At 36.1% G+C, this 27,631-nt stretch overlaps 1 protein-coding gene across 5 annotated transcripts in view; it reads left to right on the forward strand.

Moving 5' to 3' along the window:
* The window catches only part of fibcd1a (fibrinogen C domain containing 1a), a 148,363-nt gene that overhangs the window by 65,987 nt on the left and 54,745 nt on the right, over positions 1-27,631 (forward strand). For all 5 annotated transcript variants that reach the window (XM_077224225.1, XM_077224224.1, XM_077224222.1 and 2 more), the window contains 2 exons: positions 7,934-8,099; positions 8,387-8,523. In XM_077224225.1, the coding sequence (XP_077080340.1) occupies positions 7,934-8,099; positions 8,387-8,523 (303 nt within the window). The remainder of the gene's footprint in view (positions 1-7,933; positions 8,100-8,386; positions 8,524-27,631) is intronic.

Below are 27,631 nucleotides of genomic sequence, written 5' to 3' on the forward strand. Positions count from 1 at the left end.
ATGTTGCAGATGATACCAATAGGCCACAGAGGTTATTCTAATGCTGAAATGTGAAATGTGTAATTTCAGCTATATAATGCTCGACCGGTCTCTCTTGCGCACTGCCAAGCGCACTCGCCGCGTTTGCTTCACTTTTGTCCAGTCTGGCGCCTCATAAACACACACACAAACACACCAGAGAAAAAACTTTGCAGGTCCTATGGCGGAGAGAGGGCCTACTTGGATGAAAACCGCTTCAGTGAGCTCAGTTATGGTAACGCCGCATTTTATTGTCAGTAACAGTAACGCCGTTTATTTGTAACACCGTTATTCCCATCACTGTTAGTATATATATGAATATGTTAGGTTAGGGTTAGCCAGGTTAGGTTAGGGTTAGGTTAGGGTTAGCCTAAACCTAACCACATATATATATATATATATATATATATATATATATATATATATATATATGAATATTTTGAAATAAACCTAAATTATAATGTTCTTGCTGATAATCAATGAATATTAACCAAGTGTCGTAAATGGAGAAAATAAATGGGAAAATACATCTGAAGCGAAGGCTGCTGAAAAAGTTGGTAGTAGGAGTGTTAGGCAATCTCTTTATTTCTGCAGTTTCTATTATTGCCACTAGTGGTGCAGAAATCAGACTATTTACCTTTGATCAAAAGAAGGTTTATTTCTTCCTATGACAATGGAATTGCTGAGATGCTAAGTAAATCTATCCTCAACATCTCTTTGAAGGATGGATAAAGGTTTCTTTTGTGGATCCCAAGGTGCCAGCGATCTGACTCGGCAAAAGCCCTGGATCATTAATGAGGTTGGCTGAATCCAGGCCTCCTTAGTCATTATCCCACCTCAGTGCTCCGGAAAAACTAGAACATGGAGAACATAGTGATGCATTAGAGGGAATATGCCACTTTTATAGACTAACTTCCACAGAATGTGCCCACTGTGTAACATTGCATGAGTTTGTATGCCTTTGGACTGAATATATATATATATATATATATATATATATATATATATATATATATATATATATACAATGAGGTCCCAAAGCATTTGCTTTTTCACCGTTGAACCTTATTGTATATGATGCATTAAATTCAGTGGTTAATTGTGCTTTAATCTCTATATTTCTATTACAAAGTCAGCTCGACGTTTTTTAAGTAGCTGCACTTTAACTTTCAGGATATATAATTTGTCTCCGGCATACCTGCCATCTCCCTCTCCCCGTTTAGACTGGAGTGCTCACAACTAGGTCACTGCCACGGCTGCAGAGCTGGCAGCACATCTAAGGTGGCAGGAGATCAGTAGCATGCATTTGGGGAAGTAGTTTGTGCCTCACTATTCCACTTTAACAGCAACTTAATACAGTTCAGTGTGTCATGAAACCTGGGTTTAGTAAAGGGCAGGTAAAACCCATTTGGTCCTTCAGGAGAACTTATTAATCCAGCTACAGGACCTCATTAGAACTCTCTTGTTAATTATGAGCATAGACTCAGTGCAGTTGCTGTGGGAGATTGCTCTGCGAAGAGAGGAGCGCATGGCCTTTCTACCTTTATGACAAACCTTTGGCAAAGAGACCACTTTCTTTTGTCCTTTTGCTTTAGAAGGTGTGGTGGAGGAGGAAGGAAATGTTGACTCATCTGTCAGCCAGACTTTGAAATTAATACATGCTGACACTTCACCCTTTTCTCCTGGCAAAATCGCATCTGTCGTCTGCCGCAAAATGAAAGGATGGAAAGAGCTGGTTCGACTTTTTTGTGATTGTTGTTATGCCTGGCCAATGACTTGGTTGTCATTTATTTATTTGTTTAATTATGCGTTAACTCTCTTTTTAAAAGTATTTTAAACTCTCTGTCTCTGAGAAGAAATGTAAATTTTGTCGTAATTTACTCACTCACATGTCATATCACACAGTATATATGTATATGTATGTATACAGGGCTTGACATTAACACCCGCCAACCCGTGGATTTCAGCGGTGGCGTGTAACGCAGTCACTCCTATTAGCCACTTTGGGGGCTTGAATTTTATTTAATATACATTTTTTAATTGTAGTCTTTTAAAAACTAATTGCAATCTACTGTTGTCAAAAATATAGATTTTTAGATACATATCTTTACTGTAATATCTGAAACTCTTCCACAGGATACACAATGCCAGCTGCGCGTTCACGCTCTCTCATCTCTCCGACAGCGAGTGACACAAAAAACTGGTCTCTTTACTCACTCGTTTAATTTGCTCCCGATGAGTATTGTTGGTGTTACAAGGCTTGAATTTTGGCGAGGGATTGCATGTATTGAGCATAATTTTACTCATTCCCACAGATTTTGTGCTCACACCCAAAGTGCGCACACATGAAGAAAAGTATATTGGCTAAGCTATATAAAACAGTATAGTGGGTCCGTGCGTCAGGTCTTAAACTGACAGCAGCCTAATATACCGGTTGCCAAATTATGAGATAATATTAAAAATATCTATATGACAGTTTTTCCATATGGTATCGATGTCAAAATTGTGGCCAGGGAAAATGCTGAGTAGCTAGTAACTTTGGAAAACCACTAGCCACAGTGGCTGGTGAGCAAAAGAGTTAATGTCAAGGCTTGTATGTATATATAGTTGCTGTAGAACCAGAGATTTGGAAATGAATGCACAATTTATGGGAAAAGTTCAGTTCACTTGAGTGCAGAATCTTTTGTTTTGCGTCATTTGCATACTAAGAAAGATTTGATGTGTCAGCAAGCAGGGCAATTTTTCCCTTTGGTCTCCTCCTGTTCGATTGTGCTTATTAATCTTTCGACTTTGATCTATCATCAGTCATTTCCAAAACTAAGAGCTGTGTTCCAAACTTGGATGCGTATTCTGTTGGCGAGATTATTGATGATACAGAGTCTTGCGGAGGAAGCGTGTTCGAATATGTCTATGATTAATGAAAGCCCCTCAAACAGGAAGCAAATTTCTTTTAAATAATGTTTATGCCATCGATGTTCAGGTCCAGCCTGGAGATGACAAATGGCCCAGGCGGTACTTATTTAAAAGAGGGGCTATCTGTGTCTCTTTATCTGCTAAAATGTTTTGGCATGAGACTCTTAACCTCAGTTCATTTCCCTCTATCATCTCTTAACACGTTTGAGAGGGATGGAAGCAGACAGACGTCGGGTATATGTGCAGTCAGTGGGCGCTAATGTGCATGGTTCCATGCCGTGACATTGGCTGTGTTCGTAATAGCTTACTACCAATCTGCTCTTGCTATTTCTGCAGTATGCAGTACAGTATGTATTATGGCTACAGTATTTTTCTGTACGCACAGAATACCTGCATGACCTCCTACATTCACCTCATAAACCAGTGTTTACTGTGTGAAATATGATATCCCACAATGCAATGCTCTTGACATTTACAGTGTGATGCACGATCCAGTAGTAAAATTATCTTTTTCTTGTCTCATTAATTTATTGAATAGCCAAATGTTACCAAAATTTTACCAAATTTTCCAAGATGATAACAGATGGAAAGTGATGTAGTCATGTAGTGATAATTTATCATACGACTGTTTGACTTGTGTACATGAATATAATTTACTGATTGAATTAAATTGAATCTGCTAGTTTAAGAATCTTCCAGCAAAATCGAAACATATTAAAGACATGCTTGGTCTTTTCCTTCTGTTCTTGTCCTTGCATGTTTCTTCTGGAAATACTTATGCAGTTTTGCAATGTTTTTGCTGTAATATTGAACAGTATGTTAGCTAACTCATTAATTCTCATCCATGTCTTTAAGAGCAGGATGGCCATGACCTTTCTTTTAATATTTTAAAAAATAAGCTTGACTTTTCAACTGTCTGATTCTAAAATCACCTACAATTATCTTTGTTTGGACATGCACAGATAACAATTAGCGTTCTGTAACTGTGGATATTTGAAATAATAATTATAATAATAATACAAAAAATTATATATTTAAAAAAAATAAAATAATAATAATTATTACATTTACAATAATAATAATAGGTTTATTATTATAACCATATTATTATCATTACAATAAGAATGATAATAATAACAAAACATTATATAATAATACTACTACTACTAATAATAATAATAATAAATTAAACTAATTATTATTATTACATTTACAACAATAATAAATATTATTTTGATGTATGTATTATTATTATTATAAACATTATTATTAATGATAATACTGTATATTCAATACAATACAATGGTTATTCAATACATAACCATATCATTATCATTAATAATAATAATAATTAATGGTATTATTTTTCTTTCCTTATAATCAAATGTATAATAATGTTGAAAATAATGTTGTTGTTTTGGATAAACAAATTAATATCAGTAATAATAATTCATAAAATATGTAAATAATATAAATAAATATTAAGAAAAATAAGGTGTTTGCATGCCCCAACATTCTAATAAATACAGGTTAATGCCAGATGTCTTACATTTTTGAGAAACTGGAATATTCATGTGTCTACAATACAAATCTGAGCTAATTCTGATTAATATCTTGTGCATGTTAACTGACTATGAAATATTCATCATGTTATAATGCCTAGTGTTTCACATACAGTTTGAAAACAATAGAATGTGGAATACAATGTATACAGTATTCAGTAAGTTGTAATGTTCTGTTCCAAACACAGCCATTGAAATTGATAGTTCGAGGTGAGTTTTGAATAGCTGGATCTTTTAATTTGTAGTTTCTTGCTGTGTTCATTAATAAAAGGGAGGCAATGTTTAGAGTAGATGTGGTGACTAAGGTCTTGCGTCCTGTCGAGTGTATGCCAAGAGGTTCAAGTCATTGAACAAACGCTAGTATGGCGTGCATTGTACTTTTGGCAACATTATCTTTTCATGCGTGTGACGTTTTTCTTTTGATGCTGGACAAGCATTGTAATGATAGACGTTTAAGTGTTGTTGCTATGGCAGCGTGCCAGAGCGAACCAGTGTGTCGAGAGCTACGAATGATAATGTCCCAACCATCCACACAGAAAGTACATAGTGCGTCAGCCGTCATCAACTTCAAGCGTGCGCACGGTCACACACTTAGCTTGCAGTGTTGTCACAGCGACATATGCGCACACGCAGACTTGTTAGCGACACACTCTCAAAGAACTTGATGTTTGTTCACACCCCAAAGGAGAGCTTTCATGTGTCATACGGAAAAGGCTTCACTTTAGGGCTAATTTTTGCTAATCGCCAGCTGAGCTTTCTATATGCCTAAGTGCCACATTGAGTCATGATATAGATGTCTGCAACACAAAGATCTGTCCTTAGAGAAAGACGTAGTTTGCCTCACTCAGAACGAATGAAGTTTAAAAAAAAAAAAAAATTTATCGAGGTGACCTGAGCGGGTTTGCTGATGCAGGCAATAAAGAGAGCTGTCTGGGAAACTTAAACTGAGACCCACTGGCCGTGAGCCCTCTAGACTGAAGCACTATCAGTGTTGTGCAGCATAGTGCACCTGTTCCTTCACTGCAGAGCCGAGGACCACATGCTGATACAGAGACTTCATTGTTATTATTGTCTAAGCTAGGCTTTTAGGAAAGGCATGGAAATGCCGAGAAATCATGAAATCTAATGATTTCACCGGTAAGCAATATTTGCACAAAAATATTAAAGGATTAGTTCATGTCAGAATTAAAAATGTCCTAGTAATTTACTCAGCCCCACGTCATCCAAGATGTTCATGTCTTTCTTTCCTCAGTCAAAAAGAAATGAAGGTTTTTAAGCAAAACATTCCAGGATTTTTCTCCATATAGTGGACTTCAGTGGGTTCCAACAGTTTGAAGGTCCATATTGTAGTTTCAATGTAGCTTCAAAGACTCTACACGATCCCAACCGAGGAATAAGGGTCTTATCTAGCGAAATGATCAGTCATTTAAAAAAACAAACAAACATTTAAATACTTTTTAACCACAAATGCTCGTCTTGCACTAGCTCTGCGATACGCCACGCATTATGTAATCACGTTGAAAGGTCACGCCTGTTCCGGTTCAAAAAGGTAGGGTAGGGTGAAAAACTCCATCTCATTTTATCCTCAACCTTTAAAATCGTCCGACATAGTTGTTTCACCTATTATGTATTATTAATTTTTTGTAAATGGCATTTGATTTAGTCTTTGCACGTTCGCTTTTTTACACACTAGGTCTGTACTTCTGCCTATGTCACGCGTGACCTCTCAACATGATTACGTAATGCGTGGTGCATCACAGAGCTACTGCCAGATGAGCATTTTTGGTTAAAAGAGTATATAAATGTTTTTTTTTTTTTTTGAAAATGATCGATTGTTGCGCTAGATAAGATCCTTATTTCTCGGCTGGGATCGTGTAGAGTCTTTGAAGCTGCATTGAAACTGCAATTTGGACCTTCAACCATTGTACTCCATTGAAGTCCACTATATGGAGAAAAAAATGTTTCCTCAAAAACCTTAATTTCTTTTCGACTGAAGAAAGAAAGACATGAACATCTTCCATTAAAAACAATATGAAATGTTTCTTTAGCAGCAAATCAGCATATTAGAATGATATGCATAATACACTGAAAACTAGAGTAATGATCCTGAAAATACAGCTTTGTTACAGATAAATGTATTATATTTTAAAATATATCATTACACGACTCTGTGGAAGGCTTGATTCTAATTGGTCAATTGCGCCATCCAGCAGTATGTTATTTTCCCGATAACAACCGCTGAAAACAGATAACACAGGCTTTAAATCCGGGTTACTGAATTCAGCTGTGCTATATGCTTGCTAGGAAAGTTTTTTCCTCGTGGAATCGCTCTCTCTTGTTTCATTGAAACGCAGCTTCTGCCATTTTGCGACAATTGTTTTTTACACTGTAATGGATTAGAAGATGTCAAACAGGTACGATTTTAAAACAGCTTCATCTCAGATCAATATCTCTTATCCCCATAATTATTTATGTGTTGTAATACCGTATAATAAATGGTAAGACTGTATACCGTATCCCTTAAATGTCCGTCTAGTTTGAACTTGCCGCACTAGCAACTGCTCTCTTTGCGGAAGCTTTGCTAATAAAATATTTCGACTCAGATCAATATTTCATGTACTTACGTGACAAGTAGCCGTGTAATAAGCAGGATAATGTACATCCAGCCGGTTGTTATCGCAGAATAAACTCCTTCAGGCTGATGCAAGTCCTGATCACTCTGTCTGGCTTTATTCGCTAGATGTACATTATCCCTTACTTAAAATAGAGGAATTATTTTAAATTATAATATTATTTCAAAATATTACTGTTTTTACTGTATTTTTGATCAAATAAATGCTGCCTTGGTGAGCACAAAAGACTTCTTTCAAAAACATGTAAAAAAATCTTAATTGTTTCTAACAATACTACATTAACCAGTTTTAATATTTATTTTTTAAATTAAAATTTATGATTTTCATTTTAATTAACTTAAAACATTAAATAACAACTATAATTATATTTTTTATATATTATATTTTTATATTTATATTTTAGAAATAGTTAAAACATTAAATATATTTATATATAGTATTGTAATTTTTATATTGTACAAATATATAAACAGTATTTTAAATATTGTAATAAATATTGGTGATTTTCATTTTAATAATAATTTTTTAAAAATATTCATTATCATTATTTACATTTCTATATTTCTATTTTCTAAATAACATTTAAATGTTTAAATCTTATTTGCCACATGAAAAGTTTCACAAAGATCTTTTGGTAAAGTGAATCAATACAAATGTGGCAGTTGTGCCTAGAACATTTTAGTACTCTAAAGTATTTGTCAGGCTGATTCAAACATGCGAGTACGTGAGTCTCTGAGATTCAGTAAGAGAAATGGATCATTTGTTTTATCCCTTTGTCCCTCAAACTGCCTTGCTTTCTCTCTCCAGCTGCTGTCAGAGAGTCAGATCAACATGGTGAAAGTGGTGAACTCTGTGAGCGACGCACTCAGCTCCATGCAGAAGGAAACTGGAAACATCAAGAGCCGTCTCAAGGCTGATCTGCAGAGGGCTCCGGTGCGCGGTGTCCGGCCCAAGGGCTGCGCCGGCGGAGAGGGTAAAAAAAACCTCCTCATTAGCCACATATTCTCAACTTTCCAGCCTGCCCTAATGAGCTCTAGAATGGTTTCACACCTATTCCCTCATAAGCTTTCTAGCAGTGTGAAAGAGACATGCCACTGCTTAGACAGCAGGTGCGAGATGACAGATTTGAAGTCTTGAAGCTTTCTTTTCTCACACCGTACCTTGAACAGGTTTCTCAAAAAACTAAAAGAAAAACTAAAAAACGGATGGCTTGCCGCTTAATGTGGATTGATGATGCTGGCATGTCCTATCTTCTGCCAGGTTCCAGACCCAGGGACTGCAGTGACATCTATGCCAGCGGGCAAAGAGAGGATGGTATCTACTCCGTGTTCCCCACACATTACCCAGCAGGCTTCCAGGTCTTCTGTGACATGACTACTGATGGAGGCGGATGGACGGTGAGTCGCTCAGGGTGTCAGTTCCTAAATATGGCAATATTCTGTTTCTGTTTCCGGTCACCTCTGAGCTGTTTTTTTTTTTTTGCCAGATATATCTGAATTAACTGAACAGCCGTTGGAATGAAAATCACTAGTAATGAGTCACTCCATTAGGCATTGACTTGTTAAGCGTACACTCCCACGCATTAGTAAGCAGGTCACAGATATGCGCATGAATGCATTCGCATGCACAAACACGCTTCAAACCGATGTTTCACAAGTGTACAGTTCATTACAGCAGTTGCATACAAAATAGACAGAGCAAACTATCTTTTCTGAGGGCATTACCTCTTCATTCGACGCACGCGGAAGAGTTTTAATTTCATGGTCTTTTGAACAAAAATAAAGATAAGATGTAGGACTGGCAGTGTATATACTGTATCAAGCCAAGGTAGAAATGTGTCAGCCGGTAAAGATTCTGCTGTGTGCATTTAAAAGAATCTGACAAGCAGAAAAGTATAGTTAACTCTAGAAAATGTCACAGAAGGACGCTTCCACTGTAGACAGATTTTTTGATTATAATGTGAGTGATTTAGTTTAGGTGGTTTTGCACTGACTTCTACAGTTGTTATGAATAATCATATTATTTGAGTTGTCTCGATTTTTTTATTCACCATGTGATGTGGTCTTGGATTGTTCCGTTCTTCGAAGCTCATCTCGGAGTTTATGTCATAGGTCAGCAACGAGTCTGCAAACTCAGGTTTATTGAACGTAAACAGGATTAAATTGTGGCTTATAAGTGGAAGTCTGATATTGGAAGTCTGTCAGAGCTGCTGCTATGTTCTTAACAGAGCAGCCTGTTTAATTGTGGACTGTAATAATCATTTTTAATCATTTAAAATATATAAATTATGTTTTATGTTATAGCAGTATGACTTATCAGAATCTTGTATTCATTGCGAAGTTGAGAGGATCGTTTATAATGACATTTTATTCAACAAGAAGACTTCTGTCCACTTTCTAAAGTGTAAGAGATGCAGATGTAGAACTTTTACTAAGTTTATGCCATGTTACTGAATTACAAATGGAGTTATTTTATATGTAAAGTTCATTTAGGTTCATTAACAGTGTGGACATTTCCAGCTATCAAGGAAAAATAACTTTTAGTATGAGCTTCTTGTTTTGTCCCTGTTGACAAGCTTTCTTTGATCTCATAATCCCTTTTTGGTTGTTTTAAATGTCTTCGGTAAATAACACTGAATTTTACTTGTAATTTGGTCATATGCTTTTGACATTTTTATAATATTATGTTTTATTTTTTATTTTAGTACTTCATCAAGGCAGCATTTATCTTTTTCATTTCAGTTTTTTAAGTTTTTCATCTATTAGCCTATTTATATATTTTCATTTTCATTTTAGCTTACTATAACATTCCTTTTAGGATGTGAACATATTTTTTTTTTGTCTGTAGCACACTGTGCAATATTACTCAAACAATGATATGAGGTTTTGATAATTCTGCACACTGCAAATATAACAGGTATTTAATAACTTGTACACTGTTTTTCTATCATCATTATTAAAGACAGTCCACTTTGTGAAATTGCAATTATAGTGGAACACTGTGATTGCTTCAAAGCGGCACGTTTCCATGTCTTGCTTTTCAGACAGCATGTTCAGTCATCTTAAGAATGCTCTAATCAGTTCACAGGGATGACTTTGTATGGTTGTTGTCAGATAACATCTTTTTTTTCCAAAAACAAGTGGCTTTAGATCTATTCAACATTTTCAATCCTTTAAGCCTATGAAACAGAAAACAGCACTTTGTTTTAATTAAATTGACTAACTGATTGGACTATGTTAAACGTATCTGATGATGAATAATTGAAAGAACGCTGTTACCGCCGTATCCTCATTTGTTCGATGTCCTCTGAGAAGATTCTTTGAACAATACTTGGGAAACATCATAAGCTTTATGTAAGTCTGTCTGTGTATATGCAAGGCTACTGCAATGAAGTAACATATGGCGTTACTAAGACTTTGAAATCTTAGACTTTGGCAAAACTAAGCAGTAAAAGGAAAGAAGATATTTGATGACACATCGTTTTTATGGTCATCAGTCTCTGAATGTGTTTTGTGAAGGTCAATGGTAGAGGTGGAGAGCACAGGACACCACAGAGTTGTCCTTGTGTTATGAACACAGGCACGCAGTTTCCTCCGTTGCGATACAAGTGCCAGAACATGTATTTTCATATTTGCTCTCTGTGGATAACATACATTGTGTTGAAAAGGGTGACATATTGTATTCCCTGATTACAGTCAAAGCTGCTTTGCGGTTGTGAGAGCATTAGCTTAGCACCGCTAAGCGTGCCGGGAGCTCTGGGAATCTGAAGAGGCAGAAAGGAACTGTTACATGGAATTAATAGATCCAGCGCCCCTATTCATCATCTGCGGCCTCCAGCGGTTTTTGATGAGGATGTGGGGCTTTTCTGCTGGTACCAGAGTAGATCAGCCGGGTCACGGAGAGGGGTGCCGGGGGGAGGGGGTTGTAATTTCACATGCTTGGACATGCACACAATTCCTGCCACGGACATTCCCGGTTAGCTGTGGAATAAACTGTCCTCTCTCCTCCTCTGCAAACGCTTGCTCTCTGGTGTTTTATTAAAGGAATAGTTCAGCAAGTAATGAAATTCTGTCATTATTTTCTCACCCTCATGTCATTCCAAACCCACATGGTGTGTTTTTTCTTCTGTTGAACAAAAAAGAAAAACAGTTTGAAGGATTTTTTGTAGCACTTTTTATACTCATTACAAAACAGTTCATCGTTACTGTGTGTCAAGCTCTGAAAGGAACAAAAAACTAAATTAAAAGCACCAAAAAACTTAAATTTCAGTATTTTTCTTTGGTACATTTTTTGTATGAATTAAGATTTAGAATATAGAGTTCCTATACAGTCATTACTCTAATTCCAACCAATAATTTGCATGTTGCAAGACTGATTTTTTTGAGTCTTTCTAACCAATTAGTATAAAAGACCTGGCCCTGAACAGTCGTTCGTTCACAGTATGATTGTTACACTGATTCAGATTTCACACCATTTCCTTCTTGGTTTGGTTCGCTTTCACAAGGCAACCATTCAAAGGCCTCATTTACACTGCAGGTCTTGATGCCCAATTCTGATTTGTTGCCTATATCCGATTTTTTTGACAGTCCGTTTACACGTTCTTTCAATTGTGACCCATTTCCGATTCGTGTGTTTACACTTGAAATACTATCCAAAACATCGCGCATTCTTAAATGGGGTTCTTGCACAGATAGACAAACGCAAAATATGCTTGATGCTAGCTTTGCGATATATGCGAAGTTCGCCAAAAATCACCATGAATTTGAGGCGGAGGAGTGCGAAAAGGGCCATCATCCAGCAGAATGAGCAAATGCTTCAGTTAGTGTGTGAGAGAGAGATCTCAGGACTGGTGGGAACATACAACACTATCTCATTGAAGGCAGGATTGAGGGTGTGTAGTGCGTGCGTATTACACGCCATAAAGTGCATATCATATGCACGCAAAGACAATTTTTGGCGTAAATGGCACGAGAAATAAAATTTGTGCTATAGTTACGCACTTTAATGAGATCGTGGCGGGCTTTAACAAGGAGCAGTGGGTCCGAATTTTAGGATGAGTAAGCCAACCTTTTATATTTGTGTCAGCGTTTGTCCACATTCCTCTCCTACGACAACGCCATCCGTCCCTTTGCTGTTGCGCGTCGGGGTTGCTCTCGTCATTAAACCACGGAGACGTAGCCTAATGCCTCAGAAAATCTGATCTGCCTGTTTACATGACAGTCGCATTGGCACATATCTGATTTATATCTTATTTATTTCCACATATGAACGAGGCCTGAAACCGAGCTCGAAATATCCGAATGCATGCGTTTTTTTCCTGTTTACACGGTCATAGCACACATCCGATCTGTGTCAAATATTTCGGAATTGGGTCACATTTCACCGACAGTGTAAACAAGGCCAAAGTGTACCAAAATGTGTTTATGCAAGTTGCAACTTGTTTATGCAAGTAACTTGTTTATGCAAGTTGCATGCGAGTACAACTGTACTCTTATTGGTCAGAGTTTACTCTGCGTCATCCATCAAGAGGATTGACAAGTTCGCTTCATGAGCTTATTGTGGCTTTATTTGTAACTGTTGACACACGCAAACACTAGACGAATGTAGCTGTCATTCCCGCTGTTAAATTGTATATGTAAGACTGGAAAAACTGGAAGGACTTTAAGAGAGGGCCACTCTCTGAGAAAACAAAGGAAATTAACATTTGAACTCCCCCTCATGCACTATTGAGACGAAGGTCTCACCTACCTCATCCTAATCTACATTTCTCTCCCCCATTCTTCATACTGGCAGAGATAATCCAAACCCACACAAGAATCGAAATGATTTAATATGAATGAATATCATAGAGTTTGATACATGTTTGGTATTATTTGAAATGTCTCAGTGCGACTGGTACAAATGTCTCATTCCCAAAGAAGTAAATCAAAATGTAATAAGGTTTTAAGAGTTTAGAGATAACTGGCACACTAAGGAACGTGGTCTCTAGCCCTCCCCTAAAAGGTGTAAACTTCTGAATGCAAATATCCTCGGTTAGCCTATATAATGAAACGCAACGAGAGCTCAGGCCTTTCTGTATCTCAGATCAGCCCGTGAATGCTGAGGGTCGCCGAGACTCTCAGCATTCATGTATTTCATAATGTCGGGCAAAAGATTTTCTTCTTTGTTCTAGAGCATTTGATGTTTTGCATTGATTACCTTTGAATTGATTATGAAATTGTAAAGATACATTTACCTGACATATTAAATTGTGATATTTGATTATTCTAATTGACTTTGACATTATTTTCATTCAAGAGTTTAAAGCTGCAGTAGGGAGTTTTGAGAAAATGTTGACTTAGCCTGAAAACTTGAACAAGCACAACTTACAGGTCCAACCCCCTTGCTCTCTGCTGCGCTACAGCCCTCCCTCCACAGCTCCTCCCCACAGCGGAGCCTGCCGTGAACGCGCAGGCTAGTAAGCAGGACCACCGATGGCGGCGGATTATAAACGGTTATGAAACATTCACTAATAGGGACGAAACATCAACAATATGTTTTACATTGACTATGGCCTGCCCATACTTTGACTACAAACTTGGTCCTCAAATCATTATGTATTTTGCAATACATGTAACTTTATAACGTTGCACTCTTTCTATAAGTTATAAATAGCTAGTAAGATAACGTTAAAGGATTAGTTCACTTTTAAAAAAACGTTTGCTGATAATTTACTCACCCCCATGTCATCCAAGATGTCCATGTCTTACTTTCTTCAGTCGAAAATAAATTAAGGTTTTTGATGAAAACATTCCAGGCTTTTCTCCATATAATGGACTTCAATAGGACACAAACGTTTCAAGGACCAAATGACAGTTTCAGTGCAGCTTCAAAGGGCTTTAAACAATACCAGGCGATGAATAAGGGTCTTATCTAGCGAAACGATCAGTCATTTCAAAATTAAAAAAATAAATAAATAATTTTTATAAGCACAAATGCTCGCCTTGCTCTGTTCTGTGATGCACGTTCGTGATCCTGTTCGAACTCGTTCATCAAAATGAACAAATCTTTTTTCGAGTCACTTCGTTCGTTGAATGAACAAAATGACTCTGAAAAAGACTCGTTCAAAATGAACAAATCTTTTTTCGAGTCAATTCGTTCGTTGAATGAACGAAATGACTTGAAAAAAGATTCGTTCATTTGGATGAACGAGTTCGAACAGGAGAGTCACGAACGACGGTACGCGCTCGCGCTGTGCAAGAGAGGGGTGATCAGCGCGTACACGAGCGTGATTGACACTGCAAGACATTCCTCCTGGCTCTGATTGGTTGTTTCTGACCGGGAGCGGTGTATTTCTGCAAATGGCAGTAGGACCACAGGGAGGAGCCAGAGGAGCTTGATTTTTTCACAGGTTATCTGTCTCATATTCTACTGTCAGGACATAATGACAGTTTTAACAAATATTTGTTTACAAAAGTTACCTACTGGAGCTTTAAAAGAATAGTAAAACATTTGCTCACATTTAATGATACACAGATATCATTAAAGCCTTTTTCATTTAAGGAGTCAGATGAAATAACGAGTTAATACATTTGACAAAATGAATTGAATTTAACCAAAAATACTTTGCCGCGAGAAAAGACAGTAACACTCAGAGCCCTTCCGTGCTGATCAGACGACCCCCATTGGCCTGATCGAGCGCGACTTACAGAATGCTACATTAATATTAATACTGCAGCAAATTCAAACACGCACTCTCTGGATCTCCCGGTGCTGTCTAGAGGTTAACTGTGTCAAGGCACACGCAAACAGTATACAAATGTTATAATGCAGCTAGGCAGGAATCAAGGCTTCATCGGGACAGCATTCTCGCATGGAGATCTCACAATTACACAATATTTTAAGATGAGGAGGTGCTCTTTCGGTTTTCAACTGATAACTAATGTGCTGAGAATCAGACACTACTGCACAGAATCAGACACTACTGCTATTTATACACCTCATTTCCCATTATGAATTATAATACCATTTGGACCGTTGGGTCGGATTGTTTTCACACCTCAAGCAAACCGCCACAGAGTTCGTTTGCAGTCGGTCGGAGACCACCTCATTCAGGCGATTATTTTGGTGCGGATCCGAGCGTGATTGCCGTGTTCACTTATGTCTAAACGAACCGAACTATGGGAGAAAAACGCACCAGGTTCCGAAACAAACGGTCAGGTGTGAAAGCACCCTAAGAGGTTTTTCTCATAAGAACCATACATTGCATTGATTCAGATCAAAAATTTAAATGTTCTATACTGATTTTGAATCTTTTTAACCAATTCAATGTAAAAGGCCTGGCCCAATCATCCACTTGCAATGAGTATTTACACTGATTCCAACCAATAACTCATATGTTTCAGATTTTTTGGTCTTTTTAACCCATTAATTCATGCGTTGAGTCTTTACATGGATACAAATCCTGAAGCTTAAGTTTAATTTAAAAGAACTGCTCATAAGTATCATCTATTCACACTGATTGAAAGTAATGCGGTAATTTGCATGTTCAAGACATGACAAGTCTTTTTGATTAATAATCAGTTCGCAGTGAGTATTTACACTGATTTAGACCAATAACTCCTGTTCGTGACCATTTCATAAAAAAAAATAATCTTTCTCATATAAATCATATGTTGGCAGTGAGTCGTTGCACTGATTCAGATCAATAACTTAAAATTTCAAGTCTGAATTTGAGTCTTTGTCAATTCAATATAAAAGACCTGGCCCAAAAGCATCATTGACTTGCAATGAGTATTTACACTGATTCAGACCATTCATTTTAAACCGATTTATTTTAAAATAACTTCCTCATAAGAAGCATACATTTGTAGTGCGTCTTTATTAATACATAAAATACACGTTTAAGACTGATTTTTTAATTCATTTAAAAGAACGGCTCATTAGAACCATACCTTGTGAGTCATATGGACCAATTTTATGGTGCTTTTATGTTGCTTTCTGAGCCTGAAAGCTTTCACTTTAAATGTGTTCAGTTCAATTTCTGCTCTCAGAAGAAAGACAGGCAGAGAGGGTCAGGGGGAGAAAGTGCACATGGGGGTAATGAAAAAAGCTAGAATCCTCCAAAACTACAAATAACGATGGCAAACTGTGGTTAATTGGAGCAGATACTTCATTTATGCAGTAATCAGATGTATAAACATCTGGAAGGCAGCTGGGGCTGTCAGCCATGTCTGGAATAATGTCCCGGTTCTACCTCCGTCAGCACACAGGTGCATTCCGCCCCCAAACAGTACGTTCCTGAACACCACTTTCCTAAATACTCTGACCAACAGCAAAGAGGCAGAGACTTACAGTATTGGGCGTTTTTTTTCATCAGCTTAACACAACCTACGACATAATCTTCACCCCAAAAGTCTTTCTCTCAGCATACTGGCTGCAAAAAAAAATAACTGTGACATGAGTCAGGGTGATGTGAACCACTGTTGGAAGCTTGTGAACAGAATGTCAGTCTACTCAAAAGTGAAACAGAAAAGTGAAGTGGCACGAACTTCACGTCCTCAAACATTCCATTTGCTTGCAAAAACTAGCACCTGTCTGCATGCTGGTATTTCATATTCTCTGTTGTTTTGAACGAATGAACTATGATTAACGGTTTTGACACTTGAAAGAATCCGCACTGAGTATGTGAATGATACAATGACTGTGTTTAAAGGAATTTCTATTGGTAATTTTCAAGCATCGTCTGTTCAGATTCACCTCACTTGCCTTTAAAATTATTAGTTTTATTGATTCATTCAGTCAGTGAGATTTGACTGATTCAAACCAATCAATTCTGATTCATATAAAATAACTGGTTTAAAAGAAACATCTCTTTCCATTGAGTTGCTACACTGATTCACTGATTTACAAAAAGAAAGGAAATTAATACTTTTATTCAGCAGTGAGAGTAAAGATAATTATAATGTTGCTAAAAAATATCTTTTGAAGTTTCTATTAATCCAAGAATCCTGAAAATAAAAGCATAACTGTTGTGATTTCTGAAGAATCATGTGACACTGAAGACTGGAGTAATGATGCTGAAAATTCAACTTTGTCACACACATTTTTAAAATATATTCAAATAGAGACAGTTCTTTTAAATTGTAATAATATTTCACAATATTACTGTTTTACTATGTTTTTGATCAAATGCAGACCTGGAAAGACTTATTTCAAAAACATAGAAAAGTACTGCAGACAAACTATAGCATTGTATATTCAGGACTGATTTTTAACCAATTCATTCAAAGTAACTGGCTCATAATCATCTGTTACTTCATAGTGAGCTATTATACTGATTCAAACTATAACTCGAATGTTCAGGACTGAGTTTTGAGTACTTTTAATCTTTGTTGTAGAGTCGTCATTTTATTTTGCGGCACCCAGTCTTTCTCTCTTATCACAATTAATTCAATCTCTAAAACTTCCAGCTCAGCTAAAATGTCATTTCTTTTGCCACGACACTGTAGATACAGTGCAGGAAACGCTCTCAAGGGCAGTGTAGTACAGTGTTCGTCCACCTACAGATAAGCAAGTACCATAAACAGAAATGAAAGTCATAAAAATCATTCACACCAGTATTGTTTTAAAAAATTGACCCGATTTTTGATTCCCAACGGTCAGCCTCTCACCTCTGGTTTCCTAATAGCTAGTGATCTCATTCGCACTGTCAGATAGCACAGCTGAATTTTGATTCTTCAAAGCTCATTTAAAACTGAAGGTTGCATACTGTTTCCTCCACATTACCCCCCACCCCCGCACTTTTTAAAGAAATTCTGATTATTTTGCGCTTGAATGCATTGATTTGTTTCTTTGTGTATTTTTTTTCCATCTGTCAAAAGCTTTCTCGTTAGTACTATTTGTCAAAAATAACAATGCACTTCCAGAAGGAAAAAAAAACCCTCAAATTTTGGAAACCAGAGTACCCCGAGGCACTTTAATAAGTAGTGCTGTCCTCCTCTTTGTTTTGCTTTTTGGGACACAAAATGAATTGCTTTTATTTTTAGGAGACCCATAATAATGCTTTGGATGCATTTCTGTTGTTTTCGATTATTATTTTATGTGCATTTTTAATCAAGACTTTAAGCTGCTTTTAAGAGGATAGTCCACCCCAAACTGAATATTCTGTCATCATTTGCTCACCCTGATGTACTTCAAAATCTTTTTTTTTGTTGTTGCTGTATGGAACACAAAAACAGAAATTTAACATTTTGACCAATGCATATAAATAATATTTAGTATTAGGTCTGGAGCTTTCAAACTCACAAAAGCACCATAAAAGTGGTCCATATAACTTATATTCATGCGCTATATTCATAGTCCCCTGAAGCTATATGATTCAGAAGACATACAAATTAAATCATTATTTACTGATAATCTTCTTAAGTCAGCTGTTAACTGTCAACTCAATGAGTCAGATTTGTAAAAGAATCATTGAGATAATTTTTGTGATGTGGTTCAGTGATTTTTTTGAAAAGATCTAAAAAAAAGTCAGAAGTCAAAAGAATGATTCATTCACCAATCCAGAATCGTTACCTCTCTCATGAACTCTCATATGGGTTTGGAATGACTTGAGGGTGTGAACACAATGATTGAATTGTGAGTTTGTTTAAACCCGAGGCAGCATATTTGAAATTATTTGTTTTTATTTAACCATTTAAGAGTTAGTTTGCACCAAAAATAGAGCAGACCTAGACACAGTCTCAGGGCGGTTCATGAATCGTTTTTTCTTTTTTTTCTTCTAAAGACAGACTTCCGTCGAGGGAGTCCATCAAGAGAAAGCTCTTTGAAAGATGGCCTGACACGGGCGGTAATCAAAGCATCTAAGAGGAAATTGCACCAGCGATGGCATCTTACTTCGTTGGCATGGCAGGGGAATGAAATATATCAATCTAATTTCAATTTAAACCCAGAAAAGTTTCAACCGGAGCACCGCGGCCCACTCCCAAACTCCCGCAGCTTAATCGTTCCTTCTCTGCCGTCTCTGGCCCGGATCTCCACTAATTGCTGCATTTTTCTCCCCTTGTAACTCTTGAGGAGCAACTCTGGAGATGTGGAGGGAGGGAGGGAGGGGGAAAAGGGGTTGGTTTTTGATGGCAGATCTTAAAAGGTGATGAAAGTTGAAAGTAACATTATTGCCAGAGGGGGAAAAGTCTCAGCATATCTTTCTTTTTCCATCTTGACGGTTTGAATTTTGCATGACCACTAAAGGTCTGGAGGTCTAACGATTCTTAAGGTTGCTCTATTTATATTCAAGCAGCTAGCGCTACCCCTAGGTTGTTTCAAAATGGCCGAGTGCCGCACGCCACAGCGGCAGACGGTTTCTCGCTGGCATTGATCTTAGAAGAGAGTAATGATTTCTCATGATTACAGACAGGCTGGAATTGTAAGGCTGGTCTCAACGGAGAAAGGAAAATGCATTTTTCCTCGTGCAGATTGCACTGGCCTTTTCTGAAAAATTCAAGTGTAATCACAACACTCTTGAAAAAACATTGTGTGCTGTATAATTTTCTATTTATTAAAGGTGGCCAGGTGAAATGAAATGCTTTATCTATTATACATTGCCAGAGGATGGCTCATGAAGTGGATCCTTTGAAATATTTACCTCTTCTCTAAAGCAAATCAGACGGCATGCTGTTTGTGTGGTTTTTTTGGGGGGGTTAAGGTTATTACATGGTCCACTCTCAAAGAGAACGTAAATTTTCATGCGATTCATTTGCTTTCTTCAAGCTCTGAATGCACTCCCAGCGGGACCGATGTTTTATAAAATGTGAATAAGCCATGGCATGTTTTTGTTTCCTGAACAACCTGTTTATGCTGTTTATCAATATGTTCTCTAACACTTTGGCCCTTCAGGACGTTTCCAATAAAAAATTTGATTGACCAGTATACTCATAACCTCGACAAAATAATCTTGTAGTCACGTCATATAGACGTTCTCACAAGTTAATATGATGTTCCCAGGAATTAATATCTCATGGCCAGGACATATTATCTCGCTCCCACGTCAAAACTAAATTAACCGAACATGTATCCTCCGGGTCACCGTAAAAATGAAATGCCAGTAGGTGGTAACAAATGACAAAATCTTCGTTCAACAGTTGGCTATTGAAACATTCAATCAACCGATTTTTGAATATTGTTTTTTTTTCTTCAAAATCTGTCATGTACCAGTATATATAAATAGAATACTGTGTATAATAATGTTTAATATGGAGATCGTGATGCTAAATAAGAAGAGAGCGAGTGTTCATTAAAATTAATGGTCCCATCTGCAATCCACCAGCAGTTTTACCCCCTCTAATGTGGTTCTAATGACCAAACGTACACCCAAACACCATGCAGTATGTGCTTGTTGTCCACATACATTTAGCGTGAAGTGTGTAAACACACATTTATTCTTAATCAGTTATAAATTATTTAAATAACTTTAAAATATGTTCTTCAACCATTATTCCTATATGTATTCTGGCCTTTTCACAAAACTTAACCCAATGTTAATCCCAGTTGTATTTGCCTCTCTTATTCATAAAAATCCTTTTTGACACCCCTGCGATAATGTTCAAGCACACAATGATTCTCCTAATATAGCTCACATCTCATATAATGATTAATGTGGTCCAGATAACAGGACAATGCCTATGTTAACCTTGAGAATTAGAGGGTAAGGCCTTGAAATCTGGCCCCATTCGCTGTGCTTTACAGATACCCTGTTTGGCTACACAAACTTCACCTTAGATATTTAGTCTTAGAAGTCATTTTACGCTTATCAAACTCCTCGGCTGCACTACTCACTATTTCCGTGCCATATACGGTGCTGCTTCAGTATAAAGCGCACATTTATTGCAATAGTTGTGGATCTGTATTAAGTAAGGGCTGGAAAACGGTGCATGGCACGGCTGGAATCTGAACAAGAGTTTGTCACAGATGCTATCTGTGCAATCCTTCACGGCACGACTGCCGTTTATTGATTCTCTGGTGTCGGAAGTCTGAATGTCCAGTGCCACAGTTCAATTTGAACCACATTAGAGGGTGTAAAATCACTGATGGGTTGCAGATGGCCCCGTTGATTTTAATGGAGACTCAACTCTCTTCTGATTTAACCACACAATCTGCATATTAAACATTATTAATGGGTGTTTGCAAAATTATGCTTGGAGTTTATCAACCTTTCAGCTATTTAAAAGATGTTTACTGCCAAAGTTTTAAACTGAAAATGAAATTACTTGAAATGATGGCACGTCTGGCTCTTAAAGATTGAATCATTAATTAGCCCTCATTTATATTTTGTATTAATATTCCAGCTTCGTTGATCACAAACAGAAAGCACCAAATACAGGGTTTAACGGCTATAGTGTGTCACAATTTGATCATAATTAAAACCTTTTTCAGTGGTGGTCAGGTCTAACATCCTAAAGATCTGTTTATATTGGCTGACCAGTGTAATTAGATCACCCGTGACTGATGTTAATACCTGGTGTAAACAGGGCTAAATTTAAACTGCAGTTTTGTTTAGTACAGTTTGAGTTTGAAGAAAAAGGGACATTTTCAATGATGACACTGCAGAGCCTGACAAACTTGAACCATGAAGCAAAGCGAAATAAGCACGTATGAGCCTGAACGAAGAAATCCTTTTTTCAGACTTGTGAGTTTTCCCGTCAGTGGACCTCCTTACTTCAAAGTGTGTTATCTGCACAGGCCCAGCCCGGATTAAGGGCTGACTTGATTAGGTGTGAAATGGCTCTTTGGCCTCCGAGAGCCCGGCCCTTTGAAGTGTCAGTGTATTTTCTGGACAGTATTGTGTGTTTGGATCAATTTACACTCTCACACTGAAAGACAATGGGATAAGAATGGCTGACTTTACTCTGTCTGGTATTACATCTTAGATGCCAGGAATTTTTTTTTTTATTCTGTGGTTTACAATAGATGGAGTTTCATGACCCTCTAAAGGTTGTAAAAGTTATTTGTAGCCTTCTTAATTTTGTCCCTTTGTGGCATTTTCAGGACATTTTAATTGGTGGTGTCAGATTTGACAGTGAAACTCTGAGGTTGTGGGATTGATTAATTGATTGATTGATATTGTTGTAAAATGTTGTTGGTTTGAACAGATTGTGTCAGCTCAACCAGTAGATCATGCCGCTAGCAACACTAAGGTTATAGATTTGATTCTATGACAGAGAGTGTATACTTTGGATGCACAGTAAGCCGCTACTTTAGCAATTTATTAAGAAAGATTCAAACCTTTTTTCTTTTTCTTTTCTTTTTGTTTCGGTATAATACAAGCACTGTCAGTCTATTCAGATGAAATATTAGTTGGCTTGGGTCATTTTCTAAAGCTCATTATCACCACATCAACATTTCTGGTACACAATATGTTAAAGTTGTTTCATATTTTTGGCATATTTTCTCTCCTTTATTTTCATGTTTTGTGGCATTTTTTTGCCGAAAAGTTTCAGCAGCTTAAAATTTGGCAACTAACATCACCCCAGAATTATTGTTGATCCAAATTAGTGTGCGGTTTTATTATTTATTTTTATTATTTCAGGAGAAATTCTGAAGAATATTTATACAGCAAACTAATTTCATTTTGTTCTTTAAACAGTCATCCCACACACTAAAAGAGAAGACATTTTTATTTCAAAATAAACAAAAACAGCCAAAAATATATTGCTAATATAGATTTTAAAATACGTAAATATAATAAATACAAATTTTCAATTCCTTTTTAGTTAGTTATATTTCCTCATATATTTTTTGGTCATTAAAAAAAATATATTGTTCTAAATATATATTTATATCATCCAAAATATATTTTAAAAAAATCTACATTTTCCTTTTACCCAAAATGTATTTTAAGATTGGAAATTGTATTTTCTTGCTCCTTGAAGTACAGTTTGTAATATTATTTTGCAAATGAAGGTTTAACGGAATACATTCAATTTGAAAAATATATTTCCTTAAACTACATATATTCCGCATATATTTTAGAATTATTACTGATGTCCGTGCTGTTGTTTTCCCACCAAAACCATGTCATTTCCAACATCTGCTCAAACCAAACTAGTGAAATGATTTAAAATTCACACTGTATGTTCATTTAATGGTGAAATTGCGATGAAAGAAACCCAAGTAGTATGATGTACATCTTTTAAAAATGTGAATTCAATATTTCATCTGTTATCTTAACTTTATATGATGGGGACATGAAAATGTACTGTATTATTGGAGTGACCCTAATACGTGTTGACATTAAACCCAAACCAAAAAAAAATTAATATGTTCTCTCTCTCCTTTTCTCTGAAGGACATTTTCCATTGCATGTCTCAAAAGAGAATTCAGAAAACTGACTCCGAAAGCCGTGTCATGAATTGCAGTAGAGTACATTTTTTCACTGTTTCAGTTTATGTCTAAAAGAGACCGCAGTATAGGTCAAATTCTGACTTGTAGCAAAAGGTAGCTGAAAGCTTTCCTGAGTCTTTTCTTCATGATGTGCTGCAGGTTCTTTACCAGAACACAATGCCTCAAAGTGAACATTCTCAGTCATGTGGCAACAACCCTGATCTCATAAGCAACGGTGGCACAGTTGGCACACAACGTGAGATAGCAGATTGATAATAACCTTAGCAGCCAATCAGAAGTGAGCGTTGGGTCTTTAAGTACAGCTTGGCTCTGATCGGGTTAGATGTGTTTGTTAGTGAGTTTATCAGCGTTGACAGGATTACTTGGCTGTGAACTGTGGAAGTAAGAAGCGTGGTCCTTCACAGGTGGCGTAGATCATTTAAGAACCTGTTCATTCCATGTACTTAAACTTCATGACATGAAGGGTAATCCAAACAGCTTAACAGCTTGACCTTAAGCCGCTGAGCAAGGATCAGGGTCACAAGCAACCTGTGGCACAGATTGAACACCTAGAAGTTAGTTTATGTTTTATGTTGTTTAAACCATACTGATAATGCCCACATATTTCTATTATTATGTGTATTCTAAAACACTAGGCTACTTCTTGAGCTTGTTTTGTCTTGATTCACCATCAGTAATCATTTTTTTTTTCTCACCTTCATGTTGTTCCAAACCAATGTTTTGTTTTGTGAATAAAATCATTTTTTTTTTGGTTTTATTTTGTTTTGTTTTGTTTGGAATACAAAAGGAGAATTTTTTTATGTTATGCTGCAAATACATTTTAGTCTGTTCTTAATATGAAGTTATTCCACACTGCAAACAACAACATCATATTATAATTTCAATGTAAGCAAAAATGTTAAAAAAATATATATTGGTAACATAAGTTTTTAATTTTCAAGATTTAAAAATTTCAATTCATTTGTTAGAATTTTCAATTCCATTTTAGATATATTTCCTCATATAGTTTTTTGACATTTTATATAATATTATCCGCAAAAACAAGGAACTCCCGCACACTATTAGTGCTTGCAAATGAGTATCAAAATTTTATTAGCAAAGTTTCGGTCTCACGACCTTTATCAGGCATATGCAACTATTCAAACTCAATCCCATTTAAAATAATCACATGACCAATCAATGTAAAGATCCATTTGTAACTAATTAAGCTCAATGATTGAATACATAATTAACACCACATCATCATAAACAGTTACAAACATAATTGTTGATAATATCAAAGTTCCAAAAAAAACATAAACTTTTATAACATCACATTAAATAATGCTGTATCATTCATACCCCTAGGTGATAAAGTCTAAAGAGTAAAAATCCAAAACAGTTCACGTCTCTGTAAGAGCAATTCAGTATCACCCCCTCTAGGTGACACACTCACTTTTTCAATCCCACAAAAACGTAAGGAGGAAACATCGTGATTCGAAGATAGAAAATGAGCCGCAACTGGATAATTGACATCTTTTCTTCTGATAGAACTCTTATGTTCATTAATTCTTTGTTTTAACTGACGTGACGTTTTTCCCACATAACCTAAACCACAAGGACAACGGATCAAATAAACAACATGAGTGGAAGCACAAGTAATCACAGAATTGATTATATATATATATTTTTTGGATGACAAACAAATGATGTTTTAAATGTATTATTGCACTGAGCACAATTCCCACACCGATAATTCCCATTCTGTATAGGACTGAGTAAACTCTGACACGGAAGCGGACTGACACTCTGAAAACGAGGATGTACTAGGGAATCTTTTACATTCCTAGCCCATTCATACACAGAAAGGATTATTTTCTGCATTCAATACATGGCTCTGCTAAAAAAACAAACAAATAATTTGGCACAGTTGGGGGCAAAAATCGAACCCATTGGCTTTCCACTAGTCTGAAACTGAAATAATTATATTTCAAAAGATAAGAAGCCATCTCAATAACAAACTCCGAAGGTGGACTGACATCACCGCGTAACGAAGGGTAATGTATAAGGACACTAAGCCCTTTCTCATGTGAAATGTTAGTGACTTGTTATATCTAAAGTTAATAATAAAGAAATATCCGGTAAATCATGTAACTCAGAATTCTTATTGATGAAATCAATAGAATCCCGAATATAAGATGGTAACTAATAAACAAGAGTTTACAAAAAAAAAAAATCTAAATACTGAGATAAGGGAGATAAGAAGGAATTAGTCTGAGCCACAATTGGATGACCAGGAGGATCAATTAGCATCTTATGGATTTTAGGAAGAGTGTAAAAAACAGGTCTAATCAGGTGTTGACAATTCAAACAATTAAACTCGGATTGAGATATCCAACCTACTGTTTTAGCATTTGCAAAAGTTAAAAATATATAATATTATCCAATATATATATATATATATATATATATATATATATATATATATATATATTAAAAAAACACTTTGCTTTCACCCAAAATTGTAAATTGTATTTTTTGACACAATATATTTTGAATTTAATAATTATATTTTTTCTTTAAATTGCAATATGTACAACATATATTCAGCATATATTTTAGTTAAGTTTGGCAAGACAAACTATATATTTTTGCTATATAGTATAATATGTCTTCAGAAGACTTGGAATATCATGAACTATTTCTATGATATTTTGATGGGTTTTTTTGTTGCTTTTGCTTGGAATGACATAGGAGTGAGCAATTTTTGTTTTTTACAAACCATTTCACAACAACTTCACAAACTGAAATGAATATTAAAAAAATAACGATCGGTCTATAATAAAAGTCTACAATAACAAATGCCAGAATACACAAGAAGATTACAAGATTAACAGTCTTGATTAAATATATTGAGTATCAGTAAGAACATGTAGTGGTCTGAAATCCTCCCCTTCAATTTGTTTAATCATGTCTTTTGTCATCCATGAAGAAATGCTACATTTTGTTTGCTACATTTTGTTTGTCTTTTTGTCTTCTTGGTGTCAGACTGTTGCAAACCTTTTATAGAGAAATGTCTCAAAGACTCTGTCCATTCAGTTGGCTTTCGTTTAGAGAAAATTTTTGTTTTCATGGTAAATTCTAGTTATGCAGCGGACATCATACTCCATTTTAACTCTGCTCGACTCCAGAAAGAGGCAGAATCTGAATCTTCAGCATTCGTCCTGTTATGCCTCTTTTGAATTCAATCTCTTTATTTTAGTTGCAAATAGTGACTGTTGAACTAAGTATATGGTGGCTCCAAAAAGCATCTGGACACTGAAGTCACAATGGCATATGCAAACAAATGATGCTAGATTTTTCTCAGAACTATATTTCTTTTCTGAGCCATCTTTGTAATTGCTTTAAATCATCTGGTCCTATATGAAAGATTTTTAATTGAGTTTTAGTTAGTTATTATTCCTCATTTATTTTGGCAATTTAAAAAACATTTTTCTAAATATATTTATACTATCCAAAATATATTTTAAATAGTATATTTTGTTTTTAGCCAAAATGTATTTTAATACTATAAATGGTATTTTCTTGCTTTTTGTAGTATTAATTCGAAGGTTTAAGCTGAATATATTTTCAATTTTAAAATCCCTAAACTGCACTATTTGCAACATATATTTAGCATTTGCAGTATTTTAGTTGTTTTGGCTATAAAAAGTAATGTTTCACTCTTTAGAATTTAGAAGCAGGTCTAGCTCCGCTTTTTACCCTGGGTTATGAAACCCTGGTCTGAATCAGGGTTAGCACTGCTTTTGTGGTGTTAACCACGCATTGCGGTGCCAAACATGTGCAGTGTGTTGACTAGATTCTTAACCAATTACATGCCTTATATTCATGTGCTTTGTACAATAACGGAAACACCATGCATTGTATTTAAACAGTTGTTTCAGCGGTGGATGAGAAAAATGTCAAACCACAATGGAAAACGTTCCAATTGGAGTGAAGAAGAAAATGTTTCATTCTTACCATTATAGTCCAAAATGTCCATTCAGGAAAAAAACTTGATATTATAGATGGCAATGTGTAATATGAGGATGTGCAATGCTTGAGCAGGTCACATGCTGAATCGTCCAATGAATGACCAACTGAATT

The sequence above is a fragment of the Siphateles boraxobius genome, unplaced genomic scaffold (genome assembly GCF_051911475.1).
Source record: "Siphateles boraxobius isolate OS27281-9 unplaced genomic scaffold, OSU_SipBor_1 9, whole genome shotgun sequence".
Taxonomy (NCBI): Eukaryota; Metazoa; Chordata; class Actinopteri; order Cypriniformes; family Leuciscidae; genus Siphateles; species Siphateles boraxobius.